This window comes from Haemorhous mexicanus, chromosome 1 (genome assembly GCF_027477595.1).
Source record: "Haemorhous mexicanus isolate bHaeMex1 chromosome 1, bHaeMex1.pri, whole genome shotgun sequence".
Classification (NCBI taxonomy): Eukaryota; Metazoa; Chordata; class Aves; order Passeriformes; family Fringillidae; genus Haemorhous; species Haemorhous mexicanus.
This window is the reverse complement of record NC_082341.1, coordinates 30,545,168-30,567,750: the sequence shown is the minus strand read 5'-3', so window position 1 is coordinate 30,567,750 and position 22,583 is coordinate 30,545,168. Positions and strand designations below refer to the sequence as shown.

The 22,583-nt window shown below is 37.1% G+C and overlaps 1 protein-coding gene across 1 annotated transcript in view; it reads right to left on the bottom strand.

Moving 5' to 3' along the window:
* LOC132326349 (histone deacetylase 5-like) overlaps positions 1-22,583 on the bottom strand; it is a 113,933-nt gene that overhangs the window by 22,312 nt on the left and 69,038 nt on the right. Inside the window, exon 7 of the mRNA XM_059844382.1 lies at positions 7,619-7,752. Within this exon, the coding sequence (XP_059700365.1) occupies positions 7,619-7,752 (134 nt within the window). The remainder of the gene's footprint in view (positions 1-7,618; positions 7,753-22,583) is intronic.

Below are 22,583 nucleotides of genomic sequence, written 5' to 3'. Positions count from 1 at the left end.
AGCTGGAAGATTTTCTTCTGGCTAGAAACAATAGCACTATGTTTTGTTTTCACATAGCATAAATCAGTCCATTCTGCTCAGTGCTCAAGCATGCAGAGAAGTGCTGGTTGGACCTGACTGGTCCCAGTGCTACTTAGTTTACAGAGGCCAAAGTGCAAAGATTGTTCCTATCTAGTATGTATCATGAATTAGCACAAAGACAGCAATTACAACACAAATAATATTTCAGATACTTCAGCAATCCTTGAACCACATCTATTTTATCATCTTCATAGGTGGTTTATTTGGTAACTCTTTGAGGTGCCTGGGGGGAAACTGCATATTTATGAAAATGCCAACCAACAGATCAAGCTTTACAGGTTTCAGAACAATAATCCATATAATAACCCTAATAATCCATACCTTGAATTACGCAGATAAATAGAATTTACTTTCTCACTTGTCATTTTCTGTTTAAAGTAATCTATCATTTGGCTAGGAAGAATACAAAACCTTGAAGTTCTCTTTGGTCATACTGGGTGCAGGGACACAAGCAAGGGGGCAGCAAAAAATAGTTTAAAGTTCTGTTTCATCGATTTCCGAATTCCTAAGGCTTTGATGACTAATTCACTTCCCTGAAACAGAACAAAATAGCTCCAGGCCATAGCAGTAGGAATAATAGTAAAAGGTATGGAATTGCCAGACAGCAATATGTGAGAGCTGTGTCTTGGTTTGCCCTTTGAATAAAATATTCTTTAGATAGACCTTTTGTACTATGTACTGATTATTAATTATTGTGTACTAATTATTAATATATTATATTAATATGTAATATATTAATATATTATATTAAAATACTATATTATTGTATAATATATTATCTTAATAATTAATACTATTTGTACTAATTACTAAGATGGGAACAACTGATGTAGAGACAGAGGAGATTTTCTATTAAAACGTGGATATTTTGTTGCCCTGCTTAAAGCTGGATTTTTGTAAGAGCCAAACCCCAAAATGTTTGATTTTCCCTAATATATCAAAACCACCTCTTTATTAATCAGTATAGAATTTTTCTTAAAATAAGTAAGCTGCATTTGAATATCTAGACACATCAGGTGATTATTTAGAAATGGCAGATGTGTTTTTAGAAATCAGGATAAGCTGATGAATCCTTAAAATAAGAAAAAGGGTAAAACATCCAACACCTATCCCAATTGTTACTCCATCTGTTAGCACTACTAACAGTTTTGTAGGTGATGTGAGTATAATGGGCATGTTTGATCATTTCCTTAACTCTTTTTCCAAAAAACTTTCATTTTATATTCCAAGCTTGGCTGAGGCAGGCTCCTAAGCCTTTCTGTCTCCTCATCCTTAAGTACAGCTCAACAGACCTTGTACCTTCTTTCATATCAGGGAAATTTTATCAGGCTCCACAAGTGAATTCATTACATCATTCATCTTGCATAGCCCAAAATAAAGTTCCATTACAAAATCACTGCAGAAGTAAAGCCAGTGGGTTATGGCAGCTATTTCTATACTCTTTGAAATTAGACTGCCTGCATTCAAAAGGAGGATCCTGTTGGCAGTTATCCACTGGTTGCATACAACTGTATAGACACAGAGGTGCCCCTGGAAAATATCAGCAGTTAGACCCAATACTGAACAAAAGAAATTACTCTACACCTGGCATATATGGCATCATCACCTTCACTCCTACACTTACTGGCATTCAGATCATAAAGGCTGTTAAATCTGGAGGCTAACAGAAAAGAAGCTGAAAAGAGCACTGGAAAAACACCGTCAGGAAAGAAATCTTTCAGAGAAGAACAGCTCAAGTCTGCAGAAATAACCAAACCACTGGAGAGACAGTTTGGACCAGACACAAAGGGTCACATTTTCAAAGCTTTTACATGGCTGAATCGGGCTTTTGTGTCCAAAGCAGAAGATTAATGTAGAAACTGAGTCCACTAATCATTTTCAAAATAGGAAAAACAATGTAAATGGGCAAAAAATCACTTGGTATGCCAAAATTTGCCAGAGGCATATCAACAAATGTTTGAAGAAAGAATTAATGATGGAAATTTCATGTGCCCAGAAAGGGATCTTAGTTGATCCTTGCGAATATGGTGAGAATCTGAAACTACACCAGTCTTTATTAAGCTGAAAATTCTAGAAATATCTGTGTTGTCTTTATCACTGTCATGCTTTAAAGTACCAAGATTAGCTTCACTGAAGATTGTTGCAGAGTGCAGTTAGAGATTACTGACAAGTGAGGCAAGTGTAAGCAGAAGGTAAGGAGCATGGAGAGCCTGCCAGAAGCAGAGGAAGGGGAGAAGGCAGGCAGGCTCCTCAGGGATGCCAGGACTGCAGGGGGAAGAATCACAACCCCCCTTTCTTGGTTACATTATGTAAAAAAACTATCAGCATAAAGACTGAGCTTTGTGGCTCTTAATGCTGCCTATGATTACAGAAGAGCAAGTCCAAAGATCTTATATTGTGTGTTCTTATATTAGCAATTTTCTCAGAGCTTCTGCACTTTCTGTTTATATATAAGAACTTCAGGCAGGTATTTTTGTGATCAAGGGTTACAATGCAGTAAATAAACATATCAGATTTCATCAGGGAATAAATTCAAAGACACAAAGGGTCATTAGGGTCATTAGCACCTGCCAGTCCCTGAAAGCCAAGTGATACTTTGGAATTATGTAACTTTGGAATCAGAATATTCCCTGTTTCCTTGGCCAAACCACTTCCTGACTAGCACTGCTCACCTTGGGAACTTTGATGTCACAATGCTGACCTCTGGCACACACATTGCTCCAGTTTCCTGTCCCATCCAGATCTCTATTTCTAGACTCTGGGTTTATGTAAGCAGCAGTTGACAGGTGTTTTATACTCTCTGTTAATTTTTTTCTACCATTAGAATCAGATTAACAATGAGGATGTGAGATTGCGAGCAAGTTTACCATGCAATTTAAAACTGATCTGAGGACATATTCCCTTCTATGAATATTTTCATTTTGGAGAGAGAAATGCTTACCTGTTTTGGTATATAACCCTTTTTAATGCTCTCTTGGCAGAGCTCATTGCCTAGCTGGCAAGTAGCCCCAGATTGACACTGAATTCCACAAAGGAGAAAATGCCAACTTTTCATCATCAGCAGGAAAGCTGCAGAGTACAAGCTTTCCACTTAAATTACCATCCCCTCCCAAATGCCAGCTCAACAGATTGCAAGAAAGAAGCACATACTTCACACTCTGCAAAAAAATTGTCCGGTGTAAGTTTTCAAGCATGCTTGGGAGCCAACCAATCACAATGTTTTGTCAAATTCCGCTTCAGACTGAAATTCAAGCCAGAAGAATATTTACTAGAAGATGTTAAATTTAGTCACTTAAAAATGTTTTCACACTTGGGGCCAAATTCAGCCTTGGCCGCCAGAGTCAATGAGAACAGACGTGCATCCTCTCTGCGCCTTTGTTGCAGGGTCCCGCTGGGCAGAGGCGCTGTGGACTGCACTTCTCTGCTTCCTCTGTGCAACGAAGAGCGTGACCCCATCTGTGACTAATTATCACTTGTTACACCCCACAGAAAACTGCTGTGCCACAGGAGCTAAGAGACACTGCCCAAACCTGTAGGCAGATCAGAGGGACCATGATGTTAAACTGACTTCTGTGTCCTGTGGAGATATCACACCTGGCTGCTTTAAAAGGGATGGGATGAAGGAAGAGCTAAATCTTTAGGCTTTGATTCAGAGTTTTTTACTTGAAAGAATACTTCTCTACTCTTTCTGGCTGCAGAAGAAGCCCTATATGAATGCAGTTATGCTGGAAATAAAATGTAGGATTTATCATACTGGACTCAAGGAAAGCCCATGCCCAAGGATTTCTTAAATCCAAGTAGCACCTCTTCAAAAATAATGTGGAGGAAAGACAGCAGAACATGTACCCTTACATATCTAGAGCATCATTACTCACCACCTCCAGAGCTCTTTATAGCATCAAAGATAGGATGGGCAAAATAGGGTGGAATTTCCATACTCCATAATGAAGATTTAGGGGGAAAATCTCAATATTCAACCAAATTTTCCACTGACTTCTTGGAGTAAAATATAAATCTTAATATTCAGTGGCTTTCTTAATTGAAGTAATATGTATATCTATATACACTTTAAAAATGAGGTTTAAATCTATATAACCAACGTGTGAAAAACTGTAGAATCTTTTAGAGTGTCACAATAAGTGAAAGAATTTAATTTTCAGCATGCATATCATAATCTTAGAAAGGCTTAAAAGCAATGATTCTTTTGGAATTATCTGAATCCATCTTTTCCTTTGTTTTGACAGATGCTCTTCTAATGGACCAGTTCTCAAATCATGTTGAGAAAATTCAGGGATATTTTAAGGCAACTGATGGTCATCTTGCCTTTTCACCTTCCAGAAGGTTTTCCATGTTTACATTTTGGATTTCAAGGGCACCCAGCTGCTTAATCTCTTCTCACCTCTTAGGAAGATTTCCTTCCAAGGAGATAACCTACAGTGCTTCTAATTAGGTCTGCAAATGGTCAAATGGATTTTTCTCAAAGTGACATATAGAAACTTTCTGCTTGTAAACAGAGGCATGGAGAGGAAAACCTAAGCTATCAAAATGTTTTTAAAGTACTTTTCCATATAAACTTTCTAATTAAAAATTGATATTTATGAAGTTTATCCTTAATTCTATAATTTCCTTTTTAGTTTGTTTATTATTTAAGGAGGTATTCCCAAACCATACCAAACTGAGCCATTTCAGATACCATAGGGTGTCTTGCCTTCTTTCCAGTTGCTGTCAGAAAGGGTGCAGATCTTCTCAAAATTCTCTGTTACTTATACCAGTCCTTCCATGCTCAAATTATTTAAAGAAGAATAATTTGATAGAGTACTACTTTCCTAGTGTCTTCACTAACTTTTTTCTAAGAGAAGAGTGAGAAGTTATCTTGCTTAATAAATCACTATGCTCTAAGCCATGTGTAAATAAAAACATATCTATTTTGGATGTCAACTTGTTTTCCTTCTTGGTTCTCTGAGAGAAACTAACAAAAGAAGCCATTTTTCACTTTTAAATTTAATGTTACCTCTTAGGTAACATATCAGACCAGTATTCCCTGAAAGTTGAAAGTTGTAAGTTGTGGCTAGTTTTAGAATTTTTTTTAAAGTGTTATTCTATTGGTAATAGGACATGTGAAGCAGTGAATTTCTGTATTGAAAAGTCCTGGCCAAAAACAACAAAAGAAAAGAAAAAGTTTTCAAAAAGCTCTGTAAAATGTTTATGAATTCTAATCCTCAGCACATGAATAAATACATCTGACAAACTGCAGGGTACCCCACAAAGGCCTTTCCCAACCTTTCTAATTTGAGTTCAAATATATGTGTAGTGTTTAGAACTGAAGTTAATCTTGCCAAAGTTTTTAAACTAGGGGTGCAGCATATACCATTATTTGTAAAAGTGAAAGGCATATAATAAGTTATAATTATCCTATTAATCACCTGTAAAGAACTGCATTCAGAGAAGAATGCATCCTCAAATTATAGTAATTGGTTGTTTAAAGAAAAAAAAATTCTGTCCTTGGCAGAACACAGTTGGAGTTTGCTGCGCGAGTTCATGAGTAGTATGTGAAATCAAGCAGTGTGGGCCATGTGGTGCATATTTTCATAAAACTATTTCTAACTGCTAACTAGGCATCAGACTTTCTCATTAGTGTCTGTTCCTTGGGAATACCTTTACTTATTCTTTTTGGCCGATATTGGGTTGTTGTGGTACTCTTGATAGCAACATTCTCTCTGGAGAACTTTTCTTCACAGTCATAGCATATTTTGTCTTTGAAATTTCGCCGCACCAAACCAGCTGATGCATGTCCCAGAAGACAATGTTGTTAGCAAAAGGACATGAGAAAAATGCTTATTGCCTGAGATGCTATTAATGACTATGTTCTTTGACAAGCGAATTAAAAATGACTGCATGTGGGTTTTTGTATTCATTCTCATTCAGTGACAGCAGAAGTAGTAGTTGGGTTTGATATAGTGGTAAAACAAAATAAGGCAGTTTCCATAAATGGGTAGCACCACCAAATGGTCATAACTGGTTAGAGGGACCCAGGCACCTCCACAGAGGAGGATACATCACACCATCAGCATAGAACCATTCACATTAGTCCCACAAGGGTGAAAACTTCAGGGTATGGGTTTAGAAATGCTATGAAAAGCCATTGGCATTGTAAGTTACTATCACAGGGAAGAAGACAACAGAAATATCAATGAGAGTGCCCTGGAATGGCAGCTGATCAGGAAGGCAATGCTGCATTAACAAGATTTTCAAATGCCTCAAGATGGGTTATGTAATTCATATTTCAGTACCTAAAAAAAAGAACAAACACTGAGCTGAGCAGCTTTTGTAGTAGCATATACCACCATACTGGAAAACTTTCCTTATGGATTTTGTCAAAGGTCACACAGTAGATAAAACCCATTGAAACCTTTTTTTTTGTGGTGTCTGTTTAACATTTCTGAGAACACCTTTGAAAAGCCTAACACTTTATTCATTGTATGCATAATGTAAAAAAAAAAAATAAGCATTGTTGATGTGCCACAAAGATGAAAAGCAAAGGTTTAAAAGAACACTTAGAAAATTCTTCTACTCAACATCTATCAGAAGACACGTTACTTCACCTTATTCACATAGGTAGGAAGCCTTGAAGTGGGAGGGAACTGGCAGACTAGCCTGCAATTTGGCACTAATACACTTGATTGGAGAGATTACATAGCTATTAAGACTTCCCCTGAGGGGAAAACAAAGTAGAACACTCCACTTTATAACAAGATCTTGCAAAATTCACAATTTATGGTAAAGTCTTTTGTCCCTTCATAAATTATTTTGGCTGCACCTTCAGCAATTTTTTTTCCCTTCTCACTGTATTTATAGGATAAAAGATATTTTTTAATGGACAGCAGAAACATTTTCACTAGTAGGAATCCTTATCTTGCATTTCTATACTTAAATAGCACATACTCATATTTACTTAGTCTTATAGTCTCCTCTCAAAAGTTGTTAATATATACAGTGTTTGATAACTCTTGGAAACTCCATTTCAACTGCATACAGATCAACCTGAATTCTCATTTATAATCTTTATTTTAATCTTCTACATATTTTTATTAATGTTTCAGAAGTGAACTGTGAAAATACTGCAAAATATGTGCCTTTGCAACATCCACTTTCTGAGATTATCAGTTACCTTGAAAAAGTCTTTTTTTTTTTCCCATGATAGATGCCTAAAAGGTCTATTCCTAGTAGATGATATGTGCACCAATGACTACCAGTGATGTCAAATCTGGTATTCACCACATCACTAAAAGCAATTTGGAGGTTTTCAATATTACTCAGAACTCTGAATAATTTAGGCACAAATGAAATAATTTGTATAATCATCTCATTCAGAGGTATTTATGCAACCAGGCCTGTTCATTTCTAAGACCTATTCAAATTCCATGGTTTTATACCAAACGAAAAAAGGACTGACGCTATTGTTACTAAAAGAATTCCAAAGACAGCAGCTTCAGCAAACGTTGCTCATTGTCTCCACCTGCTATGATTTATTTTTTACCTCGTTTCCTAGGAGGGCATTTATACAGGCTTCAGAGGCATCACAGATGGCAGTAAGGTCATGTCCTCCCTCCAGTGCCAGCACCACACGGCCGTCCGCCAGCTTCAGCAATTGCTTGGTAAGGTGACCAAAACCTGGTATTCAAATACAGGAGTGCAAACAATTAAAGCAGAACAGGCATTGCAGGCATGTTTCACATCTGCTGCACAGGAATGTAGAAAATACTGGAATACTGTACAAGGAGCATAGGATATGCTTAGTCCAGTATCCTGTTTCTGACCATGGCCCTCACCAGATGATCTGGAGTTAGCATACGGAATTTTTATGAGGCACATGGGAGATAATATCCCTCATGCTGATCCCTCATTCCTGGAGATTAGTTGAAACACAAGGATGTCTCTCTTCTTACCTTTGTTAACCATTATCATCTTGGATTCTTTTCCTATTTGCATATCAGTGTGATACATAGCCATGTCATTTAGAGAGATTTGACATAACCCTGGTCACTTATGGCATCAATAAGACAAATAATATTTGTAGTTAAACTATGGCGCTATAATTAAAAATAATTGTGCTTTCCAAATGGGATGATGAAGAGTTTTTTATTTAAAAATTACTCCTTCCTTTGTATTTGAGGTTTAGGAATTATATAAAATCATGGACTGAGAGATAGTGGAAACATATGTTACCTCTTAGCTCCATCTTGAAGTGTTTTTAGAAGCAGACTAACAACTTTAATTCAGGGTTTTGGAATAAGTCAAAACTGTCTAGAACTTCGTAGCTATCTCTACCAGTATCGCTCACTCCTGACCAACAGTACTCTAAGAAACTCCTCACCATAGCCAAAAATGATGTTACTCCATTTTCTGTGGTGATCTGTAACTACACAGACATTACCACAAAGTTTTCATCTGTGATTCAAGTTAAGTTAACTTATTACATTTTTAATGACAAAAAAAATTTGCATGAAATATGTCAATTTGAAGTGAAGATTTCTGGAAAAATTTTTGTGGCAGTTTCCTAGGACAGCTATTGTTTTTGTTTAATCTCTTTCAAGTAAGAAATGATAAATAAAAATTTGAAACTATTGAAGTTAAATAAACATCACATCTTGTTCTTAACTTTTCCACTTGATCTGTACTAGTTGCTTCATTGACGGTCATCACTGTTGATTCCAGTGCATTTCATTTCCTTAAATAAAGCATTAGAAGGTACCTGCTAAACCCTGGAGTTCTATAAAGACAGAAAAATCAACATCTTTTTACTGTGCTCCAGTGGAGAAGACCACTAAAAATTAAAACTGTGAATATTACAAGCATATTTTCCAGAGAAATTTTGCAAACTCACATTTAGTTCTGTTTTCATCTTGAGATGTAAAATGGACATCTTTGTTAAGCACTTGTCCAACTGTTTTTAGAATAGGAACTTTAACTACATAAAATCTGGATTAGTTGTACAGACATAAAAACCCCAAAACAAATAAAATCCTCTACTTGTCACTTAACATATAGATGATCATAGAAACACTTGAGGTGAAACACTGTTTCCTTGAGCCACTGCCCAATCTTCTGTACCCTAAAAGTACTGCAGTTTTGGTACTAGCAAAGTACCTACACCATGGTTCCAATTACATAAAGGGCTGAATAACAAACAAAACCTTAAACTCCCATTTAAACTCAGCCTTCCCTCCTGAAAGAAAAAAAAAAAAAAGAAAAAAAACCTCAACAACCTCCCCCCAACAAAAGACCAATTTTAGGCAAGGATAATAAAAGTGAAGGAAGGAGTGGAATGAGGGCAACCTTTGATCTTTAGCCAATTTCTGCTGTCTTTTACCTACAGAAATTATTTCTGTCTGCATGTTACACATGAGATCTTTAGATCCATAAGAAGACAGTGCCAACAGTGTAAAGTGAGTCAAAGATAGAACACTTACAGGAAATGAAGAAGAATGAACAGGCACAGGCTCCCCACATCTATAATTCACCCTTGGAGTGTGTGAGGAATCCAACAACACTTTTAAGATGACGTTATCCTTTGTGTTACACAGATTCTGTGAAGGGAAAGCTCTACTATGTTTCCCCTGCACATTGGAGAATTTTGTATTACTGCAAATACTGCCATCTCCATATCACAATCTTCTGAGGTTTGTAGGGCAATACATGTAAAGGCTCTTGCTATGCCTTTTCTTCATTTAGACAACCATACATAATATAACCCATTGTCATTGTTGCAATATTAGATTGTCTGCCTGGTTTCCTGATGATTTTCCTAGTATCAGTGCAATAATAGTCACCCCTGAGTTGAATCAGGATACAATGAGCCACACAGAAAGCATCTTTCCAAACAGAGATCATGGTAACAGGATAAACTGTTTCAACCCAAATTAACATGATGGGGCTTTTCTTCAGTATAACTGCCATGAGAAAGTAAAGGTGGCTTGCTAGAAAGTGAAAAAATAACTTTGGTCACCAGTACCAACATCGCCAGTGACTGAATGCATTATGGAAATTGTTAACAAAGAAACTTGGATCCCATGTCACTGCAGCAACCTACGAAAGACGTTAGCTTCCTCAAGGAAATCCCCTGGAGTGCAGAAGTAAGAAAATGGAAAGAAAGGAATCCCAGTGAAGTAATAGTTTTAAGATGGGCTGTAGTTCATGCCAAATAATTAATGAAAACAAGAAGAAAATAGTAACAAGCACCATTAAAAGAATCCGTCATCTCCCCTGATATAAGGGGATCAAGCACTGGCCAACTTAAGGTTAGAAAGGAGTCAGACAAGTATTTTGAATCCTGGGCCTTCCAACTCACATGAATATTTAGAAATCAGCAGCAGTTCTTGGCCCTTCTATTGTACCTGCTGAAATCTTCTTGCAAATTTGCTCCGTGATTTTGCAGTTCAGAGAAGTGCAGCATTTTTTTAAATTAGGCTCATGCAGTGTGCCCGGAAATTACGAGAATGGTTTTGTGCCAACTATTATGTTCATAATTTCTGCAATTTATGCATTAAAAGTTTTATCAACAGATGAAACAACTTGCTTCATCAACAGAGCCAATATTTGGGTATCCTGGGTAGAACTTTAAAATGCATTTAATATTCATTTGCTATCAGCCTATTAAATATTATGATTAACTTTTGATTTCTAAAAGAAACAAAACACTACTAAATAATTCTGAAATTCCTACTCACCAGGTGTTTTATACTTTCTTCATAAAAAAAAACTGGGGTGCACAAAGTACATCCAAACAGAGAAGACTAGATTAAGACCGTAACCATTATAAACCATGTTATGCATTTGACAGATAATCGATGAGCCAACCTTTTGCCAACTTTTGAAGCAAAAATACAAAATTTTAAACCAAAAACATAAAGTGAAATTTCTAATTATATCTTTTCCTGTCCTGCACTACTATTATTGGAGGAGATACAATACTCAGACTTTTGTAAGAAATTATTCTAATGTAGGAAGGTGGAAAGAGAGAAAATGATTATTCTATTAGACTAATGAGCAAGCTGTTAGGCTGTTATTGAAGGACACAGTGTGCTGATCATTTGAATTACCATCTAAGGAAGTAATTCATCTTTTAGTGGACTGATGCCCCAGTAAGGATCATGGGGTTTTTTTCTGTTTGTAACAGACAGGCTCCCCCCACACTCTTTTTAGTTCTGCTAAGCAGCAAGGAATGGCATGGATGAGGTTTCTGAAGCCTCATTTGATCAAAGTCAGTGGAGCAACCGTACCCTACCTGGACTTACAGAAAACCAAAAAATATATATATATATAAATCCTGTAAATCCAGAGTTATTTCAGTTTTCTTTTGTTGTTTTTGAGGTATCCTTACTCTGATAACCTGAAATGCACAGTGGCAAGCAGAAGGCAGGTAAAACACCTCTTATCCAGGCCAGTTCCCCTCTGACAGGCTCCTTACACAACGTGTGTTGTGTTACGTGTGCTTGAAGTAAAGGTAACCAGTCAGAGTTCACATGGACAACTTCCCATTTTGCAAAAAAAGAAGCATTTGAGAATGAAGACAACTTGTGAACATTATTCTTTTTGCATCCTTTCCTCGGCAGACAGAGAAAGGAACCATATGGATGGGGTGAGCTCCCAGCCAGCACCACAGCACTCCTTGTTTGCATAAACAGTCATATATGCAATTCAATTTGCTTGCCAGCAAATGTGCAAACACCCAGTTAGTGGGGACTAAACCTGCCTCAGCAGAAGAGAGACTCCTTCCCTCTCCCCCACTGTGCATAAGGAGAGCAGATGTCTCCTGTGCAGTCATTTTTGGGTGATGGCAAGCTGAACAAAGCCACAGTGCTGGCCCTTGCACACTGGAGATGGCGGGTGAAAGAACAAGAACACGTCAACAACCAAAAGGTTGGAGAAGCTTTAGAGTTATGGAGAAAGCATCAGCTTTTTCAGCCTCAGCAGTAGACCCTGACAGCTCTTTTGGCCTGAGTGTCTTAAAAGCTACAACCCAACCCTAAATTACAGGCAGAGCCCTGGTGAGCTCCTCTGGATGCTAAGAGCAGCCTGGAGAGGAATACATGCAAAACACAAAACCTCCACAGTTTCTGTCCTGGACCTCCAAGCATGTATTTAACTATTATTTACCATTTAATCATGTCATTACTCTCTAATTTACTTGACAATGTGTTTTCCTCTCATTAAAACTGTTGCAATGATCTCTGCCAAAATTCTACCCACCAGTGTTCCGTGCTCCTTCCCTGTGGCTCCTTCGTGACTATTTGATTAATTTTCATTGATATTTTTCCAACAATAGCATCTAAAATTAACTGGGTCCGTTTTTACATAACTTCCTGAGTCACCAGGCTACGTGTCCTAAATAAATAAGTCCATACAGGAGTCAAATGATAATTTACCCTTACAGCACTAGCAGGGGCTGGGATATTTTACAAAGTTTGTGTTCTATGATAAGAGAACATATTTTATTCTCAGCTCTTAATTCAGGACCTTTTATTCAATCAAAACTTCATTTGGATGAAGTCAGAGACTTGAGTCAGTTGGCAGGACGTGGCCTTGAGTGAGGGGGAAAAGGAGATTTTAACGCCAAATACATTCTTATGAAAAACATTTTCCAAATGGCTGAAATTACAAATGTTAGTGCTGAGGTACCTGAATTTAAATGGTACATTTGGCCTCCAGGCATTAGCTGCTGATTTCTTGCTTTTAATACAGGAGAAGGAAGCTCAGTAACACTTCAAATTACATGTCTCAAGCAGGCATTTAATTTATATTAAATTAGACAGTAATTGCATGTTAAATAAATACCAATAGTCTCGGGAACACATTTTTATGAAATAACAATTTATGTAATAGATGTTTTTATTGCATGCCTGTTAGGTCTACAGTAATATGTTTTTCTTAATTAGCTGCTCTTTAGCTGTTACACAGAACATAACTTACTAAATCTCAATATATATTCAAGGATACATAGGGTACCTCTTTGGAAGTCAAATACTGCAAACCTGTCTTGCTACAGGAAGAGGTGACCTTGCAATGCTCAGTAAGATGGTATTTTCAACTCACTTGAGATATGGATGTATGCAAGTGTGCCATACAGTCCATAGCATTTGCTTTGTCCTTCATGAGGGAGGAACTTTTATAACTTCACCACACAAGGCAGCACTGACCACCAGGCAAAATGTTTCTCAGAGAAAACATATGGAGGAAGAACACTCCCCCAGACTTTTCTCCCAATTAGTTATTGGCAAAAATAAAAGGATGGCATTTCTTTTGTAACTTGCATTATCAAGCTTTAGCTATTCTGCACCCTCCAGGAAAGGTCACAGTAATATACCAAATAATTATGAAGCTTTAGAACTGTTAAAGTGCTGTTATGTGGATTCAGAGGGAAAATATTCAACCACGGATTTCAGCTGCCAAAGTGAAAGCAGGGACATTTGGATATTCCCAAAACAGGCAGGATGTTTTTCAGCCCTGTGCTCGCTAGCTCTTCGCTCTGTGCCTTCCTTTCTTCCCCGTTTCCTTACATTTCCTTAATGTCTGCCCCTTCTTATAGCTGGCCCAAGCAATAATTTCTTCACTGTCCTGCTATCCTTCCTCTCTTTTTTTATTTTGTTTCTTATTTAGAAAATCCTTTACTAAGTGAAGCCAGACAGGATGCAAGATGATCCATTCAACAGAGATCTTCCTGGTTTTTCAAGAACAAGTAGTTGTTTTGCATCAGAAAGCAGAAGCCAGAAGAGAGAAGCTGTAGGACCTCATATAGCAAGGTGGTATTTCAGAGTCTTGGATTAAGATCTCCCTGAAAAAGGCTGTTGCTTCATCCGTGAGGTGAGGGGATTCTCTATGGAGTTTGGAGAGCTTTTTCTTTCTTTTTTTTCCTGGAGACTAAAAACCCTTAAAAAGAATTCTGTGGAGATAGACTAATCAGACTAATAATTATCTGTGAAAATCTGTCCCACATATTGTGAAATCTGACAAGCTGATAGAGCATGTGGTATTACTGTTATCATAATAACTTCTTCCAAATCTGATCAAGTTGCCTGATTAAACTGATATACAATATATGCATCTGATATTACAAGTTACAGATGATTATATCTTCAAATCTGAGTCTAGACTCAGTAAGGGGTTGGCTAAAAAACAAGACAGCTGATAAAAAAATAATTCAAAGTATGAGGAATTTGTTTCTAATCCATGCTGGAATGAAAATCAGATACTACTATTGACTATCCAAATAAATCAGTAAACTTGATTAAGTTTGGAGAAGTTTATTATAATGCTACTGCCTATAAAATCAACTTGACACATTTTTAAAATATGTGGGGCAAAGTTTCTGCTGTTATACATGAATAGCTGAAATGTGGGCACTGAGTTATAACTGAAAACAATCTGATGGGAAGATCTAGCCTTATTTCTTTTTCTAACTGATGAAAAGCCAAGTCAGTTAATGCTGAATTGACCCAGGAGGCTAACACAAAGGATCTGATTTAAACCCCATCACTCAGAAGCTAAGGACTGACTGCCATTTTCTGAAGATGGTCTAACATATTCTGCCAAGAAAATCAACATGAACTAAAGGATCTTTCCAACTTATACAGTTTCTCAGAGCATACAAATTAAGGCTCTCACTTTATTTGCAGTCATTCACTGACCCTACCACATCAACATATCAGATTAAATTAAAAATTCATTCCTTAGCCAGTGTTAATCATCATATACCATTATCTAAAGACCTAGCCTCCAGATGTGGACCATTCATCATTCCAAGGCTAGTGGCATGCATACAATAAGCACATCAGGGAGAGGTTCTTGTAGGTGGATAGATTTGAAGTAAACAATCTATTTCCTGACCAGTTTGGCAACAAGTTTCCTGGTGAACTCAGTATTACTATCATAGGTCTAGTGCCCCTCAGGATTTGGATCACATTGTTTAATAAACATAATTTTATGAAATCAGAAGGGAATAAGGCACTACGTTTCTAAGGGATTTCTGTACATCTCATACAGTTATTCACTCTCCCTCTGGCCCTGTGCCTGTTAACCCCACCTGACACATGCTATAATCACCCAGAAATGCACTGCCTGTCACCACCTATTGAAAAGGTAATGTGTAAAACTCGCTAGAGGAAATGGTATTGAAACTAGGTTTGGGGTCTGACTCCTTACAGTCTTATGTTTAATTGCAATTTCCAAGTAAAATACATTGAGAAACTTTCTATTATGTTGTTCTGTTACAAAAACATGTAAGAATTAAGGATGTGATTTCAACCCAGACAACAGCCCTTATGTACCTTTTCATACTATTAGAAGGACACAAAAATGCCATGAAATGGTGGAATTGTAAAAGCAGCTGTAGCTACCATTTGAATGACATAGGTGGCTCTATCCAGCCTTCTCCATGAACAGAGAAGTTATGTCAGAACCTTGTCAGTCATGTTATTACACAGCACAATTTGCAGGAGCCTTAACCTGCTGGGAGCACAAGAAAAGGTGCAGGGAGCTGCACAGGCTTCAGGTGAAGGCAGGACTGATGCCACTTTGTTGTCATGCACAACAGGTGGAAATATGTAGAAGATATTTTTATTTTCTGGTCTCTATGTTTCCACAGAAATTCTACCACACCACATCTCTCTGCGCCACCCCCCTCCCCCCACCCTCCCCCAATCCCCCAAGACATACATATGAAAATAAAATATTTTCTTAGAATTTTGAATATCTCATCCTTGTATTTCCAGTTGTCCCACATACAGTTATCTGAAAGAGCCTTTCTGTGAGATTCTGCAGCCAAGTGGTGACCCACCAATTACTGCCTGAGAATTAGTGGTTCAGAAGCCTTATGGAGTTCTTTACTCAGTGGCTTTCTACTTTTTCTTAGAGAGAGTTAAAGCAATAAGCTGACATGGGTGAAAGATGCCTTCAGGTGGCTGAGCAGTCAAGGAATACTACTTTCTGGATTTTCTCAGAGTGAGGAGCACAATCACTCCTGATTCTGCAGGATCCATATATAAGCAAATTACCACAATCTCTGCTGTTACCATAGCACGACAGCAGTATTAAGGGAAGCTGGAAAACCTAAAATAAATGGTAATCTTCATTGAACAATAGAAACATCAAGACAAACAATGGTATTTCTGTGCTACAGTCAGACCCAAATCCAGCTAACTAGTGTCAAGGTAATTTGAGGACTCCAGATGTTGTTGCAGCTGCAACAGTCATCTTAGTCATTCTCCCTAAAAGTGGGAAGTTCACAACAGGGCAAAAACCATTCCTTCCACATTGAGATACTGTTTCTTCAGCAGCAACAGTTATTTCTTCTTCAAGGGAAAACAGCACATCAGCTTTTTTAGCAGGAGTCACTGAAAATCTACTACCAGAACAGCTACTGTTTCTTCCCTCCAGAGTTTTAGCAGCTAGAAGTAAAATAACCTGCTGCAATGGCTCAAAGTTCTCTAGTGGCTCTAGAATTTTAGCAAATAAGGTAAATCAAATTGCAACATCAGGACTGAATTTACTCTGCTCTGATGAAAGCTGAAGAGCCACAGTATCTGGGAGTTTGGGCAAAAATTATCCAAACTTCACAGCAAAGCCACTTGCAAACCATAGAAAAGAAAAGCATTCAACTGTGTCACTAGAAATAAATAAACAAGGAGAATTATAAATTCAGAACAGTTCCACTCATTAAGACATGAAGTGGTCACTTCAGCAAAGGATAAACTTTTTAGTCATTCTCTGTTTTGGCCAAATTGCTGATTTATTTCATAAAATAAATGACCATGGACCAAAATTGTAGCATATTCTCACTGTTTTTACCTAGATTTTAGTGCTAAAATTTATGTTGGGGGGAATTAATTAATTAGTAATATTAACTACTCATGAGAGATAAAGATGAAAGAAAAAAAGGGACATAAGATAATTGGGAAAAGGATAGAAGTGTTTGTTTGGTTAATAAAAGAGACTGTTATTGCATAAGAGGACAAATGAATATACTTGTTGCTAATAGACAAGAAAGGCATGGAAGGATGAGCAAAAAAAAAATTAATGTGAGTATGAAATGAAACTCTGTCAGGGAAACAGATTTTCTTATAACCATCAGAAAGGCTCAGAAAGTAAAAAGAGTAGAGTAAGTTTATAGTCTTATTTTTACAAGGGGATGCAGAGAATTTCTGAATTTTCCCCAGGGATATACTTTTGTATCCTTTATTTGCAGAGGAAGGTGAGACAGTGCCCCAGCAATATTAACATGAAATCATTCAGCGAACTCTGGATTCCTGAGTGATAAGTTGCTAACTAAAAAGAGGTCTAAACACAGACAGCTGGCACAGTGCTGGGTGACAGGTTTGTATGTGTGGTTAAGTGTTAGTGATAAAACCCTCGAAGCAATGAAAACATTGAAATAAGCAGGTACTTGACTACAAGGTGGTCTCCCTAGGAGCAATCACATCTCTTGCCATTTATTCAGACATACTACCATTCTGTCACGGAGACAAAATCTGAAGTAATCCAATGGCTGCAAAAGATTTATATTTCTGGAACTGTGATCAAAAACTTGGCCTATTAAAAGCAGACAATTTTCTTCTCTTAACTATAGTAAAGTAAGTTTAGAAATTGTAAACTAAGAACGCATTAAAGCTCAAATGCATATTTGGAGATCCACATTTTATTAACCAGTACAGAAATTTTAAGTGTATGCACAAGTTTCCTGAACTCCTCTGGACTTGAGGAACCAGTAGCAGTTGCTCCTTCTAACCTTTCAGCTACTTATATATCTTCCCACACCACGCCTTTTTCTAATGGGTCATAACAAATAAACTCAAACAACCTTTCCATAAATACAAATCCTTAGTGGCAGTGGAAAAGGTGGCTTCTATCTTTTTCCCAGGTGATGTATTATTCCATCTCGAGCTCATGAGCCTTGGCATACACCTAGTCCAACATGGAATAGCTCAAAATCTGGCCTGAAAGTCTTTTTAACAAAGATAACAAACAAAGAAATTTCTTTTCTTTTCCTTGTACCAATGTGAACTCAAGCAGTAAATCTTTGTATTTATTATAACTCTTGCAAGGATTGAATGCTCAGATCTTAGAAGAAAACATATCTGAAGAAATGTGCTTGCACATAGGTAAACAAAAAAACCATTTCCAAACTTAAGATGATTTTTGGCAGTGATAGCTATTAACAAAGAACATTTATTTACTGCTAAAATCTATACAAATCAGAGCAAGATCTGGATGTTGTCTATTCAAAAGGTGTGAATTCCAACACATGCAACCAGCAGGGCTAATACAGGTGTGACCGAGCAGGTTGTGTGTGGCTGCAGGCAAAAAAAAGTTGTAAAAAACCAATTTTTTTTTCCTATCCTGTTTCAGATGCCCAAGAAACAGGCAGGAATAGTCCTTATGACCCCTTCAGGCTAGGATTTTTTTTAATTCTTGCACAGTCTGTACTGGGTCTTCCTGTACTCTCACTATGTCTGGAAATGCTCGAGAGAAATTGGCTTAGACATGACTATTACCTGTTCTGTGGGACTACTATATAATGCAAGCAAGTAAATATTTACATCAGAGTTTGGCCCAAATTTCTGGCCGTGTCTTTTCATAAGTGACCTGATAGCTGAGGTTACACACTGGAAGATAGAAAAATTTTAAAAAAATATATTTAATGTGAAATTAAGATTTAAGAAACAAGAAATTTAGGGTACCATGGTGCCATGTTTTTTTATCAACCATAGAACTCGTTGGGTTTTAAAGTTGCTCTTAATTATTGGAAAGTGGATAACAGAAAGAAAAACTGATATAAAGAGGACAGGTAGAGGAACATTTATTTCCTATAGTTTTTAGCTTTAGGCAGAAATTAAGAAGTTAGCATTTACTGCTGTCTTATAGTTCAAACCCAAACTTGGCTCTCTGTAGGCAGAGAAAAGCAAAGGTCCAGAATAGTAGATGTTCATTTAATTAACATCTCTATCTTACAGCATATGCAAAAGGGGTCCATTGTGCAAGCAATCATAAATCTCTCTTGGTCTAACTTTAGAGCAATTGACCTTACAACCCAAATAATGTTCCTTTGTGCAGAGTTTTTGCATGCAATTTCTAGATTTACTGTTCCAAAGAAGGAGTATGTAAACAATTTCAGGCAAGACTGAAGTGAGCAACTCATTCATCCTACATATGGATAAATGTTGGTGCCAAACTGGAAAACTTGTTCTGGAAAGAACCTCTACTATCCTACTTTCAGTGGTTCCAGATTCAAATTTTTCATTTATTTGATTTTATGTACTGATACTATCTTAATTAGGAATGAAATGAGGAGAAGAGAAATGACAGGTTTTAGCAGTTCATTGGACAGCAGGGAGTATTATAGGGAAAGGTAGTGGCACTTTGCCTGTCCAAGAGTATTTTCTTGTCAGTCATCAAATGACTGCCACCAATAAAAAATTCTGAGGACCTCTTCAAGAAAAAGGCAGAAGCAGAAACATGGACAACAGAAATGTAACTTCTACTTGTTCCCACTATAACTGTGCAGTGTCTTAAATTCTTGATATTTCTTTTTTCTATCAACAAAATTTCAGGCCACATCTTGAAGACTTCAATATGAAAAGCACACATATCACTTCCATACATGTGCTCTAGGTGATGTCTATATGGAAACAGTGATGAACCCTTTCCTTGATGTAAAGCCTTTATTACAAAACTTATTAAAAAAAAAAGTGTTATCTATATGAGCAGCTCATTAAAAATCTCAAAGTAACTGGCTCCAAGATGAATTTTGGCAAACTGAATTCTGCATGTTGGAGAGGCAACTTTAGCACTTAGTATACACCAAAAAATCTGCAATTAACCCTGAGAGATTCTTTTGGGGTTAGCAATTCCTGGAGAGCTCTGGAACTCTTGAGTCAGCCTCTGGAGGCACCACTAACAATCTCAGGAATCTGGGCTTTCAGTTGAGATACCAGGGTCAGGTGGTTAAAGCTGGGGCAGCACAGACTATGTCAAACTCCCCAGGATGTTATCCCTGTCCTTCTACTACATCTAAGTATGGTCAATCTTTCATACAGTAATAGAACTGATCAAAGTATTAGTAAATTAATAGGTCAGGTAGTGTACCCCTGTTTCATGGTTGTAACACTGTTATAAACATATGTTAGTATTTGCCAGACGTTATGTTCAGCTTAGAGACTCCCAGCACACTGCATACTTTGGCTTCTTAAACTTAATTATCTATTTCTTACTAGTGCTCATAAAATGACATCCTATAGAATCTGCTCTCTTAATGTGTAACTGAAGCAATTGAACAGAACAGAGTGGGGATTAAATAAGATAAAATGATAACAAGTAAATAACCAGTTCTCTTGATCACACAAATATCCAGGAATCTTTGCAAAGAAATACCACTCCTCAGACTTTAATAGGAACATAAATTAGAGCTGGTGACTATTTCTTAATAAGAATTGGAAAAAGAACACTAGCAGGGATGGGATGAATGAGTCCTAAAGGTAAAAGAAATGTTTATGAAAAAGAACAGCATTTGCATTCCTATTTGCCTGGGCCACTTGCCCCTTTTGTAACCTGATAAAACAAGTGAGTCAATACAAATCAAGATGACTTAGTGGAAGAACAGCAAATGGCCATTGTAAAAGTAGAGGCCAGAGGAAAAGGGACGCCACAAAGACCCCAGTCATGCAATTTTTTTTGCAAGCAGATTTAATGGGTGTGCTGTGGCCAGACACCTTTAGAGTCAGACATGCTGCTTCTAAGAGAAAACAGCAAGATCCTACGCAAAGTAGGTAAATTAAAATGGAATGCTAACTCAACTTGTTAATAAGTTCATATTTTGAAAAGAAAATAGTAAAAAAACTTACACAAACTATTTTTCATGAGAATACATGTGTTCTACAACCATTCTTATGTGATAGACCAGAAATGCTATTCTTTCCTTCACAGTTATACTGCCTTGTTTTTGTCAATTTACCCTGACTGTAAAGGAGCCTTCAGAAAGCAGTGAATAAACTGAAAAATTATGCAGTCCATACCGACTATCTGACAAATCACTGGAAAGTTTCATTTTCCCCCTCGCCTGTCTGAGAAAACTGCAAGACAGCCAAATACAGGTGTTCAGATATGTTCAGACAACGTTCTTTTTTCTTTGTCTCTTTTTAATATGATATTTTGTCCTTTACTCTGGTGAAAGCATTATGGTTGGTAAAGTAAGAACAATCAATAATTCTAATTTTTTAAAGCCTTTAAAGTAATTTTTTGAGAAATATGGTAGTTTAGACAGCACATTTATTTAGTTTTAATTTTTGTGCTGTCATACATCAGCACTGAAGTCCTGATTTAGAACACATGCAGCGTGCCTTTGAAGTTTTGGCTGTTTTTTAACAATGGCTAAAAAAGATATAAAAAAATTAAACAGCACCAGAAAAAAAAATCATAAAACAGGGCTTTTGTGCTCTTGATTTATATATTGTTTTTAATGTCTGTTTAAAAAAAAGCTTTATTCTCAATAATCTTTCATGGGACGCTTTGCTCTGACATACTTTCATCTAAGCCTTTTCTTCTGTGCTGACCTTTCTTCTTTCTATCCCCCCAAGTCTCTGAATCTTTCTAATATCTTTCCCATTCAGTAGCAAAATGAGTTTATTGGAATTCTTATGAAAACCAAAAGAGTAGAAATTGTGCAAGTGATATGCTAAACTGATATTTTTTGATGAAAGTAATAAATATTCCAAGTAAACAGGACCTCAAAATAAAACAGCTGTTTTCTTCTGGTGCTTGTTTGACTCCCCTTCTGGGCTAAGTGCACTGGTACATGTCGTCGTCTTTTTGGCCAAGTTACACAACACTGCTTTTTTTTCCAAGGAAGTGCATGAAAGCTGATAGTTGCCATTGTTCATTTTTATCCAATGTGTTGTAATGAATATGAGCCAATGCCATATTTATTTGTTCTGTGGCCAGTTTCTTCCTGTTTTTTTTTTCTCTCCCTTTCAGCTCAAGGACCAAATTGTTGAAACAACCACAAAAACACCACAATTGGCGTTATAGCCTTTCTTCTCCTTAGGGTCTTCCATTCCTTGGAACATTTTAGTGCATTAGTAGTGCCATCTAAATGTACCAACACCAGGTGCTGCAAAGAAGGATTTTAATTGCAGTTTACCTGATAAACAGTTTCTAGATGGACCAACCCAATCCTGAAGGTGACCAGAGGTTTGAAGAATATTAACCCCACTCCCTCCGTAATTCTTAATTGCCAGCCCAAATATATGTGTGCACATTACCAATCTGTATGTGTAGAAGGGTAAGTGCAGGGTATTTATGATAGCTGAAAGAGCTGGGGAAGCAGGGACTAGCAAGGCAGCTGGACTAGGAGCAAGCTTAACACCTGCATGTTGGGAGTTTGCTGGAGATCTCCTCACCCACTGTATCTTTTCCCTCACATTCAACATCACATATCCATATCTGCACCCCTTCTG